General features: G+C 47.5%; 1 protein-coding gene across 3 annotated transcripts in view; it reads left to right on the top strand.

Moving 5' to 3' along the window:
* The window catches only part of septin12 (septin 12), a 68,159-nt gene that overhangs the window by 10,462 nt on the left and 38,358 nt on the right, over positions 1-19,339 (top strand). For all 3 annotated transcript variants that reach the window (XM_083648863.1, XM_083648862.1, XM_083648864.1), the window contains exons 2-3: positions 15,925-16,268; positions 18,000-18,144. In XM_083648863.1, coding sequence (XP_083504989.1) covers positions 15,963-16,268; positions 18,000-18,144 — 451 coding nt within the window. In that variant the 5' untranslated portion in view covers positions 15,925-15,962. The remainder of the gene's footprint in view (positions 1-15,924; positions 16,269-17,999; positions 18,145-19,339) is intronic.

The following is a 19,339-nucleotide window of genomic DNA, read 5'->3' as shown; positions in this document are numbered from 1 at the left end:
CAGTCTTTGAAGTAAGCAATCTCACTATGATACACCGTAGGGCAGTCGTCTCCTCGCAACAGACTGATTATAACTGTGTCATCAGAAGATTTTATAACAGAATTGTTCGGATGACGGTTTCTGCAGTCATTAGTGTACGCGGTGAAGAGAAAAGGTGAGCTCACCCCGCCTTGGGGTACCCCTGTACTGCAGTATTTTACACTGGAGAGAGCAGAGTTTACCTTCACCTGTTGAGACCGTTGTGTTAAAAGAGAGTAAAACCACTTCAGGATAAAAGGATTTACGTTCATGTCGTTTAGTTTCTTGATAAGCAGCTGGGGTCGAATTGTGTCAAAAGCAGAACTAAAATCAGCAAATAAAACACGTGCGTAGGCCTTAGAGTCTTCTAAGTGCTTACTGATCAGATGGGACACAGACCACAGCATCTTCAGTGCTGCGCTATGCCCTATATATACGATCAAAACTGTTCAATCCATGATTTTTTATCTTCATGTGTGGGCCCACGGACCTCCGGCTGGACGCCGGGGGCCAAGTCGGGGTCCCCAGCCCCAGTGCACCCCTGGGCGGGCTGCAACACCCAGGCTGGGCCCCTCACTGCCTGGAGGTCCCTTGGGAGTCTCAACCCGCGGCCCGCGGCCCTCGGGCTGGACGGGGTCTCTCACAGATAAATAAAAAATAAATCTGTTAAGATTTAGAAAATCTTTACGTGTGTGCAGGCTTTATCAGATGGGGGACCCTGCGGCAAAATCTTATCAGATGGGAGACCCTGGGGCAAAATCTTATCAGATGGGGGACCCTGGGGGGAAATCTTATCAGATGGGGGACCCTGGGGGGAAATCTTATCAGATGGGAGACCCTGGGACAAAATCTTATCAGATGGGGGACCCTGGGGGGAAATCTTATCAGATGGGGGACCCTGGGACAAAATCTTATCAGATGGGAGACCCTGGGACAAAATCTTATCAGATGGGGGACCCTGGGACAAAATCTTATCAGATGGGGGACCCTGGGACAAAATCTTATCAGATGGGAGACCATGGGGCAAAATCTTATCAGATGGGGGACCCTGGGACAAAATCTTATCAGATGGGGGACCCTGGGACAACATCTTATCAGATGGGAGACCCTGGGACAAAATCTTATCAGATGGGGGACCCTGGGGCAAAATCTTATCAGATGGGGGACCTTGGGGCAAAATCTTATCAGATGGGGGACCCTGGGGGGAAATCTTATCAGATGGGGGACCCTGGGACAAAATCTTATCAGATGGGGGACCCTGGGGGGAAATCTTATCAGATTGGGGACCCTGGGAGGAAATCTTATCAGATGGGAGACCCTGAGGCAAAATCTTATCAGATGGGGGACCCTGGGGGGAAATCTTATCAGATGGGAGACCTTGGGAGGAAATCTTATCAGATGGGGGACCCTGGGAGGAAATCTTATCAGATGGGGGACCCTGGGACAAAATCTTATCAGATGGGGTACCCTGGGGCAAAATCTTATCAGATGGGGGACCCTGGGACAAAATCTTATCAGATGGGGGACCCTGGGGCAAAATCTTATCAGATGGGGGACCCTGGGGCAAAATCTTATCAGATGGGGGACCCTGGGACAAAATCTTATCAGATGGGGGACCCTGGGGGGAAATCTTATCAGATGGGGGACCCTGGGATAAAATCTTATCAGATGGGAGACCCTGGGATAAAATCTTATCAGATGGGGGACCCTGGGATAAAATCTTATCAGATGGGGTACCCTGGGATAAAATCTTATCAGATGGGGGACCCTGGTGGGAAATCTTATCAGATGGGCGACCCTATGGGGGGAAATCTTATCAGATGGGGGACCCTGGGATAAAATCTTATCAGATGGGAGACCCTGGGAGGAAATCTTATCAGATGGGGGACCCTGGGGGGAAATCTTATCAGATGGGGGACCCTGGGGGGAAATCTTATCAGATGGGGGACCCTGGGACAAAATCTGGTTTGTGGTCTAATTCGTCATTTTAGGGGTTGTTGATGTGAAAAAGTTTGAGAAGCTCTGCTGTGTGAATGAGTGTCCTGGTGGAGGGGGCGTCGCCCCTCTCCTCTTGGGGATTAGTGGAAGCTCCTTGGGCTCATTTGCATGTCAATGGCGCTGCTTTTAGTCACCATCACACCCCTCTCACTCTCTCTCTCACTCACTCTCTCTGTGCAACTCTTTCTCTCTGTCCCATAACTACGCTCACACTCCTCGCATCAGGGAGATCCAGAGAGAGGGAGAGAGCCGGTCAGAGAGGGGAAAGAGACTAAAGAGAACAGAGAGAGAGTCAGACCCCACCACAGAAAGAGGAGTCCAGCAGGAGAAAGACAGAGTTTTCCCTCCTTTCCTCTGAGGCTGAGCCTTGTAGCAGAGAGGCCCTCCGCCGCCGAGCCGTGAAGCTAGACAACTTTAGTGAATGAGAGAAGGTAGGAATCTGTGTTTTCTTCTATCCTCTCCCGTGGATCTTGGTGGGCCACGCTCAATACCCCCCCTGCACCACCACCACAACCACCAACACCCTCTTCGCTAACAATGGAACCTGACAGGACCAGTCCACTTTGGCGGTCAGAGAAGTGGGGGAGGGAAAGCGCTGTGCCTTGGCCCGTCTCTAGCACTTTAAGGAGAACTCCATCGAAAAACAATGCTGATCTATTTTGCACATGATCTCACACATATCGGAAAACTGTCAACAGTTTTGCAGACATTCTTTGACAGTTATTGAGAGTTGATTTGCTTTGAGTTAAAGTGATGTCAGTGATTCATGCACGAATTACATCACCAGTCTTCACTTAAATCAACTCTCAATAACTGTCAAACTAAATGAATGTTATTGCTGACATGCAGCAATAACCTACTAGTTGCAGCTGAGTTGACCTGTGCAGATGCTGGCATGCAGCAGTAGCCTACTAGTTGCAGCTGAGTTGACCTGCGCAGATACTGGCATGCAGCAGTAGCCTACTAGTTGCAGCTGAGTTGACCTGTGCAGATGCTGGCATGCAGCAATAACCTACTAGTTGCAGCTGAGTTGACCTGTGTAGATGCTGGTATGCAGCAGTAGCCTACTAGTTGCAGCTGAGTTGACCTGTGTAGTAGATGCTGGTATGCAGCAGTAGCCTACTAGTTGCAGCTGAGTTGACCTGTGTAGATGATGGCATGCAGCAGTAGCCTATTAGTTGCAGCTGAGTTGACCTGTGTAGATGCTGGCATGCAGCAGTAGCCTACTAGTTCGCTGCTGAGTTGACCTGCGCAGATGCTGGCATGCAGCAGTAGCCTACTAGTTGCAGCTGAGTTGACCTGTGTAGATGCTGGCATGCAGCAGTAGCCTACTAGTTCGCTGCTGAGTTGACCTGCGCAGATGCTGGCATGCAGCAGTAGCCTATTAGTTGCAGCTGAGTTGACCTGCGCAGATGCTGGCATGCAGCAGTAGCCTACTAGTTCGCTGCTGAGTTGACCTGCGCAGATGCTGGCATGCAGCAGTAGCCTACTAGTTCGCTGCTGAGTTGACCTGCGCAGATGCTGGCATGCAGCAGTAGCCTATTAGTTGCAGCTGAGTTGACCTGCGCAGATGCTGGCATGCAGCAGTAGCCTATTAGTTGCAGCTGAGTTGACCTGCGCAGATGCTGGCATGCAGCAGTAGCCTATTAGTTGCAGCTGAGTTGACCTGCGCAGATGCTGGCATGCAGCAGTAGCCTACTAGTTCGCTGCTGAGTTGACCTGCGCAGGTGCTGGCATGCAGCAGTAGCCTACTAGTTCGCTGCTGAGTTGACCTGCGCAGATGCTGGCATGCAGCAGTAGCCTACTAGTTGCAGCTGAGTTGACCTGTGTAGATGCTGGCATGCAGCAGTAGCCTACTAGTTCGCTGCTGAGTTGACCTGCGCAGATGCTGGCATGCAGCAGTAGCCTATTAGTTGCAGCTGAGTTGACCTGCGCAGATGCTGGCATGCAGCAGTAGCCTACTAGTTGCAGCTGAGTTGACCTGTGTAGATGATGGCATGCAGCAGTAGCCTACTAGTTCGCTGCTGAGTTGACCTGCGCAGATGCTGGCATGCAGCAGTAGCCTATTAGTTGCAGCTGAGTTGACCTGCGCAGATGCTGGCATGCAGCAGTAGCCTACTAGTTGCAGCTGAGTTGACCTGTGCAGATGATGGCATGCAGCAGTAGCCTACTAGTTGCAGCTAAGTTGACCTGTGAAGGTGATGGCATGCAGCAGTAGCCTACTACTTGCAGCTAAGTTGACCTGTGCAGGTGATGGCATGCAGCAGTAGCCTACTAGTTGCAGCTGAGTTGACCTGTGCAGATGCTGGCATGCAGCAGTAGCCTACTAGTTGCAGCTGAGTTGAGCTGTGCAGATGCTGGCATGCAGCAGTAGCCTACTAGTTGCAGCTGAGTTGACCTGTGCAGATGCTGGCATGCAGCAGTAGCCTACTAGTTGCAGCTGAGTTGACCTGTGCAGATGATGGCATGCAGCAGTAGCCTACTAGTTGCAGCTGAGTTGACCTGTGCAGATGCTGGCATGCAGTAATAACCTACTAGTTGCAGCTAAGTTGACCTGTGCAGGTGATGGCATGCAGCAGTAGCCTACTAGTTGCAGCTGAGTTGACCTGTGCAGATGATGGCATGCAGCAGTAGCCTACTAGTTGCAGCTGAGTTGACCTGTGCATATGCTGGCATGCAGCAGTATCCTACTAGTTGCAGCTGAGTTGACCTGTGCAGATGCTGGCATGCAGCAGTAGCCTACTAGTTGCAGCTGAGTTGACCTGTGCAGATGCTGGCATGCAGCAGTAGCCTACTAGTTGCAGCTGAGTTGACCTGTGCAGATGCTGGCATGCAGCAGTAGCCTACTAGTTGCATTTGAGTTGACCTGTGCAGATGATGGCATGCAGCAGTAGCCTACTTGTTGCAGCTGAGTTGACCTGTGCAGATGATGGCATGCAGCAGTAGCCTACTAGTTGCAGCTGAGTTGACCTGTGCAGCTGCTGGCATGCAGCAGTAGCCTACTTGTTGCAGCTGAGTTGACCTGTGCAGATGATGGCATGCAGCATTAGCCTACTAGTTGCAGCTGAGTTGACCTGTGCAGATGCTGGCATGCAGCAGTAGCCTACTAGTTGCAGCTGAGTTGACCTGCACAGGTGCTGGCATGCAGCAATAACCTACTAGTTGCATCTGAGTTGACCTGTGCAGATGATGGCATGCAGCAATAACCTACTAGTTGCAGCTGAGTTGACCTGTGCAGATGCTGGCATGCAGCAGTAGCCTACTAGTTGCAGCTGAGTTGACCTGCGCAGGTGCTGGCATGCAGCAGTAGCCTACTAGTTGCAGCTGAGTTGACCTGAGCAGATGCTGGCATGCAGCAGTAGCCTACTAGTTGCAGCTGAGTTGACCTGTGCAGATGCTGGCATGCAGCAGTAGCCTACTAGTTGCAGCTGAGTTGACATGCACAGATGCTGGCATGCAGCAGTAGCCTACTAGTTGCATCTGAGTTGACATGCACATATGCTGGCATGCAGCAGTAGCCTACTAGTTGCATCTGAGTTGACCTGTGCAGATGATGGCATGCAGCAGTAGCCTACTAGTTGCAGCTGAGTTGACCTGTGCAGATGCTGGCATGCAGCAGTAGCCTACTAGTTGCAGCTGAGTTGACCTGTGCAGATGCTGGCATGCAGCAGTAGCCTACTAGTTGCAGCTGAGTTGACCTGTGCAGATGCTGGCATGCAGCAGTAGCCTACTAGTTGCAGCTGAGTTGACATGCACAGATGCTGGCATGCATCAGTAGCCTACTAGTTGCAGCTGAGTTGACCTGTGCAGATGCTGGCATGCAGCAGTAGCCTACTAGTTGCAGCTGAGTTGACCTGTGCAGATGCTGGCATGCAGCAGTAGCCTACTAGTTGCAGCTGAGTTGACCTGTGCAGATGCTGGCATGCAGCAGTAGCCTACTAGTTGCATTTGAGTTGACCTGTGCAGATGATGGCATGCAGCAGTAGCCTACTAGTTGCAGCTGAGTTGACCTGTGCAGATGCTGGCATGCAGCAGTAGCCTACTAGTTGCAGCTGAGTTGACCTGTGCAGATGCTGGCATGCAGCAGTAGCCTACTAGTTGCAGCTGAGTTGACCTGTGCAGATGCTGGCATGCAGCAGTAGCCTACTAGTTGCAGCTGAGTTGACCTGCGCAGGTGCTGGCATGCAGCAGTAGCCTACTAGTTGCAGCTGAGTTGACATGCACAGATGCTGGCATGCAGCAGTAGCCTACTAGTTGCAGCTGAGTTGACCTGTGCAGATGCTGGCATGCAGCAGTAGCCTACTAGTTGCAGCTGAGTTGACCTGTTCAGATGCTGGCATGCAGCAGTAGCCTACTAGTTGCAGCTGAGTTGACCTGTGCAGATGCTGGCATGCAGCAGTAGCCTACTAGTTGCAGCTGAGTTGACCTGTGCAGATGCTGGCATGCAGCAGTAGCCTACTAGTTGCAGCTGAGTTGACCTGTGCAGATGCTGGCATGCAGCAGTAGCCTACTAGTTGCAGCTGAGTTGACCTGTGCAGATGGTCGAGACGGGAATCCAACTCCAAGTCCTGATGTTCACGATTTGAACGAGTGCTTGATGCTTCATAGGGGGTTGCAGAGCATCTCTAACATCTCTTAACATCAGCTCAGTATTTGCTTGCTCAGACAAAGTCAAGTTCTCTCCTAACCCTTATTGTATGTATTATTTATGAAGTGAAATGTGTTTCGCTTGCTCGCTTGCTAGCGGCACGATTAGCTAATCTCGCTGAAACTAGTTGAGACAACCGCCCCATATGCCCCAACCCCCCCATATGCCCTGCCCCCCGATTCACCACAACACCCGATACGCCCCACCCCCCAGGCTGATCGTCATCAGAGCATTAGCACCTCTGAACTTAGAACACAGGGCCAGGGTGCTGCCTGCTGTGGGTGATGACGTCTGCAAAATGGGCTGAATTGACTCTTTGTCTTCAAATAGTTCCTATAGTGTTTTTTAGGATAAAGGACTAAGGGGCCCTTTACACGACGACAGTTTCTGGAAGAAACGACACAATAGCGTTTCCTTCACACCTTCTCTCATGAGCGCTGTTGAATTTTTAAAACGCCGTAATGTACATGCCAGGTCGCTAGGTGGCAGTGTGATGGTCAACGGGGCGTTGCTCGTCGCTCCACAACTTGGAGAGTGCCGGGTCAGCCTATAAATACTTCCGCGACTTCCTTTTAAAACACTTCTCTCACAGCAGCAGTAAACTTTGAACAGAATTACAGCCATGGCGAAAGCAAAAAGCAAGTCCGACTACTTTGTTTGGACGGAGGAAGATGTAAGATCCATGTCTGCTTCTCTTCGTGTTGCTTTCCTGGCTGATGTTGTTGTGTAACTCGTGCACGGCTATGACGTAATCGCGTGTGTCGCGTGTGCCGGCACGTCAGAGTTCCTGAAATGAGCCGTGTCAAAGCGATTACATGGGGCGCTCAGCGGGAAGCATCACCAAGAATTCCACTCTGGAGGGTGGTTTCAAAATGTGTCGTTTCCTAAGCGCAAATTCACCGTCGCGTCTAAAAGGGAGGCACTAACAATAAAATAATTCCCCGTCACCATAGGAAACCGTCCTCGTGTAAAGTGCCCCTAACTTGCTTTGTCATTTACATTACATTACGTCATCTGGCAGACGCTTTTATCCAAAGCGACTTACAACAACACATTTTGTCAGCAATAGAGCAATCAACTATGCAACACAGTCTATGACAACTACAACTTCTGAAGGAATAGTTTTTGCCAAAAGATTGGGAGTGAAGCGGCCGTCCTGAACATAGGAGGGAGCTCATTCCACCATTGTGGTGCCAGGGACGAGAAGAGTCGTGATCGGGATGAGCGACTTTTGAGCCCCCGTAGCGAAGCGTCCTGCACTGGTGGAGGAGCGGAGGGAACGGTGAGAGGTTTTGAACCTGACCATAGATTGCAGGTACAGAGGAGCTGTCTGGTGTAACTGCCCTGCTTTGTCAACATTCTGTTCCGTGTGTAGGGACTACTTTTAGGCCGGAGATATAAATGACTTCATTTTATACTTGCGTTCACGTTGGCCGTGCACTGGCTGCACCATCATTTGCTTTTTCATTGTCATGGCGATATGAACATGTGCAATAATAAACACATCGCAAAGACTGCCTGAAACGTATGTTTGCACGTGTTTTCATTTTTGACTGATTGTTGATTGTATCACTGGTTGTTTTAATTGTCTTATTTGTGATTGAGGGCCACAATGGAAATAAGCCCTCTGGCTTTCTTGTGTGTGAGTCCTTCGTGTTCAGTCATTCATGTATGTATGTTTTGAACAGGAAGTCGTAACACAAACAGGTTAAGTGGGCGGGGCTACATGCAGTATGATGTCACAAGGGTTCCAGTTAGGGATGTAACGATAACCGGTTTGAATGATAACCGTGCCCCATCTAGACCGCATAAAACCAGGTCTAGTTCAAAGACCATTACACTTATACCTTTCAAATCTGTTCTAGATTACCAACGGGACCCTACACTCTCACCAAGAAATACTTTAAGATTTGTGAAACTTTTATCATGGTATGAGCACACTTGAACATTAGACTAGGGAGGAATGGCGGCCATCTTGGATTTGAGGCCAAATCTGACTTCCCTCCACATCTGACAATAAACCTTATGGTATTCACTCACTATGTGAGAAATTTCATGCTTTTTTAAAGCAGTGCACAAGTGTTATAAGCACATTTGTACATTAGATCCGGGGGAATGGCAGCCATCTTGGATTTGAGGCCAAATACACCTTCCCTCCACATCTGACAATAAATCTTATGGTATTCACTCACTATGTGAGAAATTTCATGCTTCTCTGAAAAGGTGCACAATTGTTACGAGCACATTTGTACATTCGACTCGGGGAAATGGCAGCCATCTTGGATTTGAGGTCAAATCTGACTTCCCTCCCAATCTTAAAATAAACCTTATGGTATTCCCTAACTATGTGTGAAATTTCACGTTTTTCCTCAAAAAGTGCACGATAATTGTGCTTATCCGCTCTACTATACCTGTAATCACAATTTAAAGACCCCTAAAGTAAAAAAAAATAGAATCTTCTTGTTCCTTCTCTCTGTCTCTCTCTTTGTCTGTCTCTCTCTCTCTCCCTCTGTCTGTCTCTCTCTCTCCCTCTCTGTCTGTCTGTCTCTCTCTCTCTCCCTCTGTCTGTCTGTCTCTCTCTCTCTCCCTCTGTCTGTCTGTCTCTCTCTCTCCCTCTCTGTCTGTCTCTCTGTCTCTCCCTGAACAAACGCAGCCTGTCTTTATGTCCGTCTCTGTCTCCAGCTGTCCCACACCATGTTTGCTTTTCACATGCATCTCCAGTCTCCACACACATATCTGTGTGTGTGTGTGTGTGTGTGTGTGTGTGTGTGTGTGTGTGTGTGTGTGTGTGTGTGCGTGTGCGTGTGCGTGTGCGTGCGTGTGCGTGTGCGTACGACTGTGTGTGTCCATTTTCATTCTACTTGAACATTTCTCACTTGTTCTTTCACATCTCTATCTGTGCCTCTTCCTTATTTTCTGTGCTGTCTGTTTTCGGCCGTAGCTTCTTATAGCCGCAAGGTCTTTTACCAGCCTTTGTCCCTCAGTAATGGCAATGAGACTCAAAATGTGATAATTGGCTGGTTTAGGCATGGGCAGTGATGATCATGGTCGAAATGGTCGATGCTAGAATGGATAGGTCGGGAGGACATGCGGAGTGATGATTGGTTGGGTTTAGGCATGGAGAGTGATGATTGGGTATGCCCCCCCTCAGAACTTTTTACGTAACATTAGCTGGTTCCAGCTTTCCGTATAACGTTACAGTAGTGTATTTATATAGCCCACAGCCAATGATCTGCTAATGTGTGTTGTGTAACATAAGCCCTTTTCCCACATGCGCTTTGTACCGCAAAATGACCGGTACGTGGTCTAATGCCTGCATGTGAGAAAGGCGCCGTGCCGGTATAAGCGCGACCCCGTCGTCGCGGAGATTTCACCACTTTCCAGCCTGTCAGAAGAGCGGTATGCGCTTTAGCGGATACTAGTGAGAAACGGGTCCAGTCATTTTCCGCGACACTCTCATGGGCGAGGTGTACACACGTTGCTTAATGTTCCAGCGGGCATAATCTAATCATTCGCGCACATTAAAGCAAACTGGCGAAATGATCTTGTGATAATAAGAGCAGTAGCCTATGTCAGCTTCATGTGTGGGTGTGCTGTGCTGATTTTCCCCTCTCCTCTCTGCTCGCTCTCTGGCCACAGTCCTCTTCAGTCACAGCCCGACAGGGCAAATGCATGAAGCGAAAGTGGAAGTATTTTGCTTACGTTGCCGACAGCGAAGGCAAGCCCGGACACATCAAATGAAGCCAGTCTGTAAAAAGTGCTTCAACGCGATGCAGGTGAACGGATAAACAAGCAAACTTATTTCACCATTCAGAGTTTTGCCGACACGTCACTCCCCCACTCGCTCTGCAGTGCCGCCCCCCACATACAGGCAATTTCGCTGATAGATTCCCACATGCGCGAGCCGAAGTGTGAAGGGAAATGTCCGATATTGACTTACAGGTAATTTTCCGGTACGCATGTGGGAAAAGGGCTATAGATATCACGCTGGAGCTGTGACGTCAAAACGTAAACACGTAATCACGTAATCCCATGCCACTGTAAACACTTACGACACTCTGCTAAAGTGTCGTATAGTGACCAAGCCATCTACACTATGCAACCCAGACACTCCCCTGCTATAGTGTTGTATAGTGACCAAGCCATCTACACTATACAACACAGACACTCCCCTGCTATAGTGTCGTATAGTGACCAAGCCATCTACACTATACAACACAGACACTCCCCTGCTATAGTGTCGTATAGTGACCAAGCCATCTACACTATGCAACCCAGACACTCCCCTGCTATAGTGTTGTATAGTGACCAAGCCATCTACACTATACAACCCAGACACTCCCCTGCTATAGTGTTGTATAGTGACCAAGCCATCTACACTATACAACCCAGACACTCCCCTATAGTGTTGTATAGTGACCAAGCCATCTACACTATACAACACAGACACTCCCCTATAGTGTTGTATAGTGACCAAGCCATCTACACTATACAACACAGACACTCCCCTGCTATAGTGTCGTATAGTGACCAAGCCATCTACACTATACAACCCAGACACTCCCCTATAGTGTTGTATAGTGACCAAGCCATCTACACTATACAACACAGACACTCCCCTGCTATAGTGTTGTATAGTGACCAAGCCATCTACACTATACAACCCAGACACTCCCCTATAGTGTTGTATAGTGACCAAGCCATCTACACTATACAACACAGACACTCCCCTGCTATAGTGTCGTATAGTGACCAAGCCATCTACACTATACAACCCAGACACTCCCCTATAGTGTTGTATAGTGACCAAGCCATCTACACTATACAACACAGACACTCCCCTGCTATAGTGTTGTATAGTGACCAAGCCATCTACACTATACAACACAGACACTCCCCTGCTATAGTGTTGTATAGTGACCAAGCCATCTACACTATACAACCCAGACACTCCCCTGCTATAGTGTTGTATAGTGACCAAGCCATCTACACTATACAACCCAGACACTCCCCTGCTATAGTGTTGTATAGTGACCAAGCCATCTACACTATACAACCCAGACACTCCCCTGCCATCCAGATCCATCGCTTGATGCTGGGTCACTCTTTGTCCATTTAGAAACACGGGGAGGAGATAAATCCACAGAAACGAAGCAGGACCCTCGGACCGATGCTGCAGCAGGCTTGAATCAACAAGCTGTGTTTTCACAATGCAGAGATGGGGCGTGGCTTGTTTTACTGCTCAGAACACTATAGACAAGTTTCCCAGCGCTGGCCTAGGGCGGCGCCATAGCAGCCTTATATGTCCCCGGCTTCCGGTTAAGTCCACATTGCGTCCACAGCAGCCTAAGTGATGTTGCCAGCTACGACTTAAATAGAGACTTATTACATCATATTTTTCCGCCCCCCTGTATGTTGAGTGTTGGTGAAAAAGAAAAAAATAGCAGACGCTTTCGTTACTGTAGAGCGCCGTTTAAAAGCCGCACAAGCAGCATCAGTCCCGCCGGCCAGCGCCGGACCCGCTGTGAGGAAACACAGGAGGAAACTGAAATGTCAAAACAGACATCCCTTGCTAGGCCAGTCCTTTTTTTAATTGAGATCATGCAACAAGTAACCTACTTCAGCCGAGGCCAGCAAGACGATTGGAAAGAAACAGAAGCGTGTCTGCCGCCGTCAAAAGCGAAAGAGACCCGACGTAGGCTGTCAATTTAGCGGAGGTAAAAAGCCTTTTTACCTACGTCGGGCGAATCAATCAATCAATGGCTCGTGCTTGTTGCCCGACGCTCGTATGATGAGGAGATGAATCAAAATGCTTACCACAAATAAAGCCACATGGGAGCCGAGAACGAGTGCAGGAGAGCTGACGCAGGTGCCAGGTGTGGAGTGGGAGAGATTAAGGTGCGTAGCCTATTGCTGGAGATTCAAGTTGTGTCCGCTGTCTGCACTGACACTATCACTTATTACTTTTAGCTGCATTGTTTTTTCATCAAGGCAATGTCCAGAAGATATGTCCAGAAGATATGGGTTCATGAATGTCTGCAAATGCAGATAGATAGGCTACAGTAGGAGCATGCATGCATGTTGTCTGTTTCAATAACGAAAGCGTCCTTACCGAGAACGACGTGCCGACCAATTATATATTCTTGCTGCGAAATGGCCTCTTAATGACAACAATGGAATAATAGCCGTAATATTCATTCACAACGGGAGATAGCCTGACTGTGGGTAATTTGATGAAATACATAGCGTTACAACATACCCAACCTACTTTGTTGCTGTGGAGATATTGGTACGCTTCGGAGCTTTTGAGATAGTTCATCGCGTTACCGTCCACCTCCATTGATTCCTCAAAATACGCTATAATCCTGCCTGTAGTTACGTTCGGCCATTTACACATATTATCTTCCCATGTGTCCACTGTCAACAGGTGGGATAGACACTCTTTCGTTAGACAGGAGACTCGGAGAATGATCCCAAGTTTGCATTTTTTCGGCGGTCGCTATGGCTACTACGCTAGTACGTTACGCTTCTCTGTATTCCAGAAGAGACAGACATATCGCGGCCCGAGTCCGGAAGCAAACCGGAAGTGCCCAGGAAACTTGTCTATAGCTCTCCTGTCTCGCTCGATATATCATCGTGTTTTGAGGGCATCTAGGGCTGAATATCGCATTTAGTGCCTTTAAGCTACATCTCCTCTTGACCGTCCTAACGTTATGCTTTAAGCTACATCTCCTCTTGACCGTCCTAACGTTATGCTTTAAGCTACATCTCCTCTTGACCGTCCTAACGTTATGCTTTAAGCTACATCTCCTCTTGACCGTCCTAACGTTATCTTTAAGCTACATCTCCTCTTGACCGTCCTAACGTTATGCTTTAAGCTACATCTCCTCTTGACCGTCCTAACGTTATCTTTAAGCTACATCTCCTCTTGACCGTCCTAACGTTATGAACACAAGTACGCAGGGCTGTCATGAGAGGAGCTGCCAGTGACGGCTTGAGTCACAGCTGCAAGGGCGTAGGGTTGATTTTGACATTGGTAGGGACGCATATTGGGGAGATCGCGAAGCACGATATTTCTAGTTAACAATAATTAGTCTACATACACACACACACACACACACACACACACACACACACACACACTGTATAATCAGCGGTGCCTCAGGAGGTCCCTGAAGATCATCAAAGACACAAACCATCCCCACAACAGCCTGTTCTCCCTGTTACCCTCAGGGAGGAGATACAGGGTCCCAAAAGCATGCACAAATCGCTTGAGGGACAATTTCTTCCCGCAGGCCACGAGACTCCTTAACATACACAAATAGTGTAGTAGCTATACTGTACCGTACTGTAGCTGCTACCATTACGTATGTCTAATGTTTAATTGTATGTTAATTAGGTATATGCTATTTGCACCTGTGCAAACAGAACGTCGACTATGTTTAAGTATGTCTAAAGTATGCACATGCCATGTGCACCTATGTGCAGTGAATATGCCACTGTCTCTGACTTGTCTTATCACTCTACTGCCCTATTGCTTGTTGTGTCTCTTGTTGTTTTTGCACTCATATGCCCTGTTATATTTATGTTGTAAACGGAGTCCACAGCACAATAATTTCACATGTGATACTTGTACTCCGGAGTGACAATAAAAATCTTGAATCTTGAACACACACACACACACACACACACACACACACACACACACACACACACACACACACACAGGTAGCTAATCAAGTTGACATAGTGTATTTGATGATGAGAGAATGATGAATTACATGTTGGCACATGAAAACACCACAAAATGACAAAGTAGAGAAGTAGAAGTATAGAAGAGAGAAGTGTAGCCTATACTTAAGAAGTGCTCAGAAGGCATTTCATACAACTATTAACAATAAGTACATATTGTGTTTGAATATCTGAGTAATTAATTATATTTGTCCAGAATAGCTGGTTCAGATACCGTGGTTAGATGCCCTGTGATCAGTAGGTTTAAGGCTGTTTTATGGTTAGACAAGTGTCAGCTGTCTTACGAAGTGTCGGACGAGACTGAGGGTCAAACAATGTCTCTCCCGATACTCAGATTCTCCGATAGGTGGGACTTGTGAGCTATACTGGGACCGGCCACCAGGCACACTGTCCGGCGTCCAGTCTGTAATCATTTATTATTGATGTTCTACTTGTTATACTATAATAATAATAATAATAATAATAATAATAATAATAATAATAAACTAAGGATTTTAAGTTCCATGTTCTGTCATCTACTGTATTATTACATTTATTTTCCGGTGTTTTAGGTTTTTGCCGTGGTATCGTTTTGGTATTGAGATATTTTAGGCAGGTAGCCTATCGTATCAAAGTCAGAATTTTGGTATTGTGACAACACTAGTCTCTCCTTATTCTAAATATAGCTGAGTCGCTTAGTTTGACCAAGTAAAACGTACAAGTATTTTTACTAAATGAATGGCGGACAATACCTTTGTACGAATGCCGACCCTGGAAGAGGGCATGACTTCGGCACTTGTATTGTTATCGCCGAGGACAAAGCGGGCACAGACACAGACACACAACCTTTCATGTTTTGTCCCAACTGCTACACAAACCCACAAAAGTGTCATTACACAATGGTGCCTGGTACAACATATCCCTGGTACAACATATCCCTGGTACAACATGTCCCTGGTACAACATGTACCTGGTACAACATATCCCTGGTACAACATATCCCTGGTACAACATGTCCCTGGTACAACATGTCCCTGGCGTTCGCTTCACCACACTGTAGACCTGCCTACATTAGTCAACGTTTTTCCGGGGCCTGGCCATATGCTAGGTTTCGACATTAAATTCCCAGCAGCGGTACTTCCGGCTTGGTCAGACGTTCCTACAGACACAATTGGCCGTGTCTGCGGGTGGGAAGCCCTTTGGGTATGAGTCCCGGTCATCGCACTAGCGCCTCCTCTGGTTGGTCTGGGTGTCTGTTCGGGGGGAAGGGGAACTGGGGGGAATAGCATGATCCTCCCATGCGCTATGTCCTGTCAGTGAAACTCCTTGTTGTCAGGTAAAAAGAAGCAGCTGGTGACTGCATATGTGTCGGAGGGAGCATGTGATAGTCTACAACTCTCCCCAGATCAGCAGAGGGGGTGGCGCAACGACCGGGACAGCAGGGGGAATTGGACAAGTACAATTGTGGAGAAAATGGGAGAAAAAACAGGAGAAAAACTTCTCTTCTTTCTCTCTCTCTCTCTCGACAGACACAGCTCAAGTGCTGGAGACGGAGCCGCTCGGCCCGATGGAGGAGAGAGGGGAGAAGGAGGGAGGTGTGGTGGCAGAAGAGGGGCGAGGTACACAGTCGAGCGAGATACAGACCACGGGCACCCCGCCAGGGAGCGCCATCCTGAGCAGTGCCCCCCCAGGGAGCGTCCCCCTGAGCAGTGCCCCCCCGAGCAGTGCCCCCCCGAGCAGTGCCCCTCCGAGCAGTGCCCCCCCGGGCAGTGCCCCCCCGGGCAGTGCAGGAGAGAAGGGGGAGACGTGTTTGGAAGTGAAGACGGAGCAGCAGGAGGAAGAGGGAGGGATGGAGACACAGCTGGAGGTGCAGGTAGGGATGGGGATCGTTAATATTGTTATTGATATTAATCCGATACCGTTATTGATACTTTTCTATTATTTGGTGGAAACAAGACAACAATAAATTCTTAACAGAACTGTCATTTCTTTTATTGCTTATTTATTGTTTGATTTCTGAACAGAATGGCATTTGCCTAGCCTGGTGAGGCAATTCAATTCTTCTTTGTTAAAGTCGATGCAACGTTTTTGTTAGCTGGGTTTCACACTTTTAATTTGAAGGCCGAAAAGGGAAATGGTGTGAGAGTAAATTTAATTGACACTGGTCTGTCAATTCTATCATTTCACACGTACCATTTCCCTTTTTCGCCTTCAAATTAAAAGTGGAAAAACAACGAAACGTTAGCGTGTGAAGCCTCGGCCTATCTGGATTATAAAAGTATAACGTTAGAGAAAACAGCCATCAGCCATGCCGTTTTATACTAATTTATTGCCAAATGCTTTGGGAATCAAGCTTGGTCAGAAAAGGTCTACTACATTAGCTAGTTATGCCTGCATCACAATAGCCCTGCGGCCTGGTTGTATTTGAGTCCTTTTGACGTGAGTTGAGCGTTTTTATTGGGGGGAGAAAAAAACTCTGACTAGTCGACTAGTCGACTACCTTTAGGGATGACTAGTCGACTAGTAAAATTCACTAGTCGTGAATGCCCTAATGTAAATACAGTCTTATGTACAAACACAATATGATGTAAATACAGTCTATGTACAAACACAACATGATGTAAATACAGTCTATGTACAAACACAATATTATGTCAATACAGCCCCAGATGTACTACGTGCTTGCTGGCTGGTTGACAGAGCTGAGGAGCGGGCGGATGGCTCCTTCCAGCGCTAGCTGCCCGCCTTGAAGCTGCGACGAGCCGTAGTAAATAACGATATTCCTGAAATGCGAGTTCACAAGCCAGTTACAAGTCCTTTGCATCTACATTAAGTGAAGACATTACCGTTCATTTTATTTTGTATGTTGCATATCGTCGCTGTCAGGGCGAAAACTCGGATCTCCAAAAAAGCAACTTTTCAGGAATTTATTTGAAAAAAAAACATGCTCTTAAAATACTGCACACCACGTCGTCAAAGTTGGCACATGTCTTCATTATAGTGAGTTTCCCGCTGGATGTGTCATTTTTACATTATTAATATCTTACCTGAATAAGCTCAAATGATGTTACAGGATTATCAGTCCGACCGATGAGCCGCACGTGGCCGCCTCCCTCCTGGAGCGCACGGGCACCGGCACCGGCACCGGCGCGGAGCAGCAGCAGCAGCAGCAGCAGCAGCAGCAGCAGAGCCCATGTAGGCAGCCATCTTGCCTGCTTGGAATTATTCTCCCTCATCCCAGACACTCCCACTTTTCAACAGTCAAATCAAACTCCTCCACATGCTAATGCTAGGTCCCGCCTCTCTACCCTGTTTCACTCGAAATACGTCATGATAAGGAGTCACATACTATGCAGATGGCGTTTCTGCTCGACTTTAATGGCGGTTGACAGACAATTCCATTGAATTCGAAAACTTTACCCAGTTTATGTTTGTGCAACCATTAATTTGAGGTAAATGAAATCGTCTCAAGACATAACGTTACGTTATAGGACCGTAGCCTCGATAGCAGTATCGATAAGCTGTCTGCCTTATTTATTTTCGGGTTTTGAGAAATTATCAATTGATACCTATCGATACCGGGTCTCGATCCCCATCTATGCAGGTGGAGGTGAAGACGGAGGTGTGCGTGACACCGGGCGTGATCCGGGCCGGCGACCTGTTGGGCTACGTGGGCATCGAGGCCGTGCTGGACCAGATGAGACGCAAGACCATGAAGGCCGGCTTTGAGTTCAACATCATGGTCGTGGGTGAGTTTTATAGAACACACATAGAAAAAGCTGGGCAGTAAGTGTAAGTGTTTTTCTTTCGCTGGTAGTTCAGTGAGTTTTGCTCATAGAGTGATCAGCCTAAGGGTTAGCGTTAGCGTTAGGTCATTGATTTTAGGTAGCGTTAGCGTTAGGTTAGAGTGATCAGCCTAATTCCACTGGAATCTGTGGATTCTCAGCTTTCATTTGACATCTTGGGGGACTCTTACAAACAGAAAAGAATCCATCTTTTACGACCACTGTGGCAGTACTTTTGTCCCCATTTTCCCCAGCCTGTCCCTGGAAATGTCCACGCTAGTGAAGACACTGGTGTGACGTCATATGAAACTACAAGTCCTAACTAAGGCATCCATTGTTACCAGCCATGTCATGCTAGCTTGTGAGGAAGGGTGCTAAATAACGCTCTAAGGTAGAATAAGTGTTGGCAAGGGAAAAGGGGTCCCTTGACCTCTCACCTCAAGATATCTGAATGAGAATGGCTTCTATGGGTTCTCACGAGTCTCCCCGTTACAGGTATGCCCACTTGACTGTATGCTAATCCCCTCACATGACGCTGCTACACATTGTTGGTAATGAGCCAAAGAAGGTTGAAAAGGTTTTGCAGGTGTTTTGAGATGTTGAGTGATTTGGTTACTTTCATCCCCTTAGTACATCATGGTGAATAATTATTTTCATAAGACAAAGGGTTAGTGTTATGTTTTTTTTTGGTTCTGGTGAAATGCCACTGTAGAAAATATATTGTGGAATGTTTTTCTAATGTTTTACTTTTAGACGCAACAGATTAAAAGTCTCATAAGCTTTGATCTGAGAGAGCTACAGTATCTCAGTCCTTCAAAAAGTTACATGTAATCCATCTAATTTATGGGAATGTCAAAAAATTAAAATGTGAAATTTTCACCATGTGAAGGGTTTTTGCAGGTCATTACACAAATGTGTTATTTTCCCCTATCTGTTTGAATATTTCTGCATATACTGTATACCGATATATATATATTTATAAAATGGCTCTCTCAAATCAAGCAATCTGATTGGTTCACAGCCATTGTATAATTCCAGTAACCGAGTTCAATAACCCATGGCCATGGGTTATTGGTTGCCATGGCAACTCTCTTACTAAGAGAGTAATAATAAGGCTTACCTCAAATGACAACGTAGAAAAAAAAAATGGCGGAGACAG

The sequence above is a fragment of the Poromitra crassiceps genome (assembly GCF_964638095.1).
Source record: "Poromitra crassiceps genome assembly, chromosome: 13".
Lineage (NCBI taxonomy): Eukaryota > Metazoa > Chordata > Actinopteri > Beryciformes > Melamphaidae > Poromitra > Poromitra crassiceps.
The sequence above is the reverse complement of the archived record's forward strand: the minus strand, read 5'-3'. Positions and strand labels throughout refer to the sequence as shown.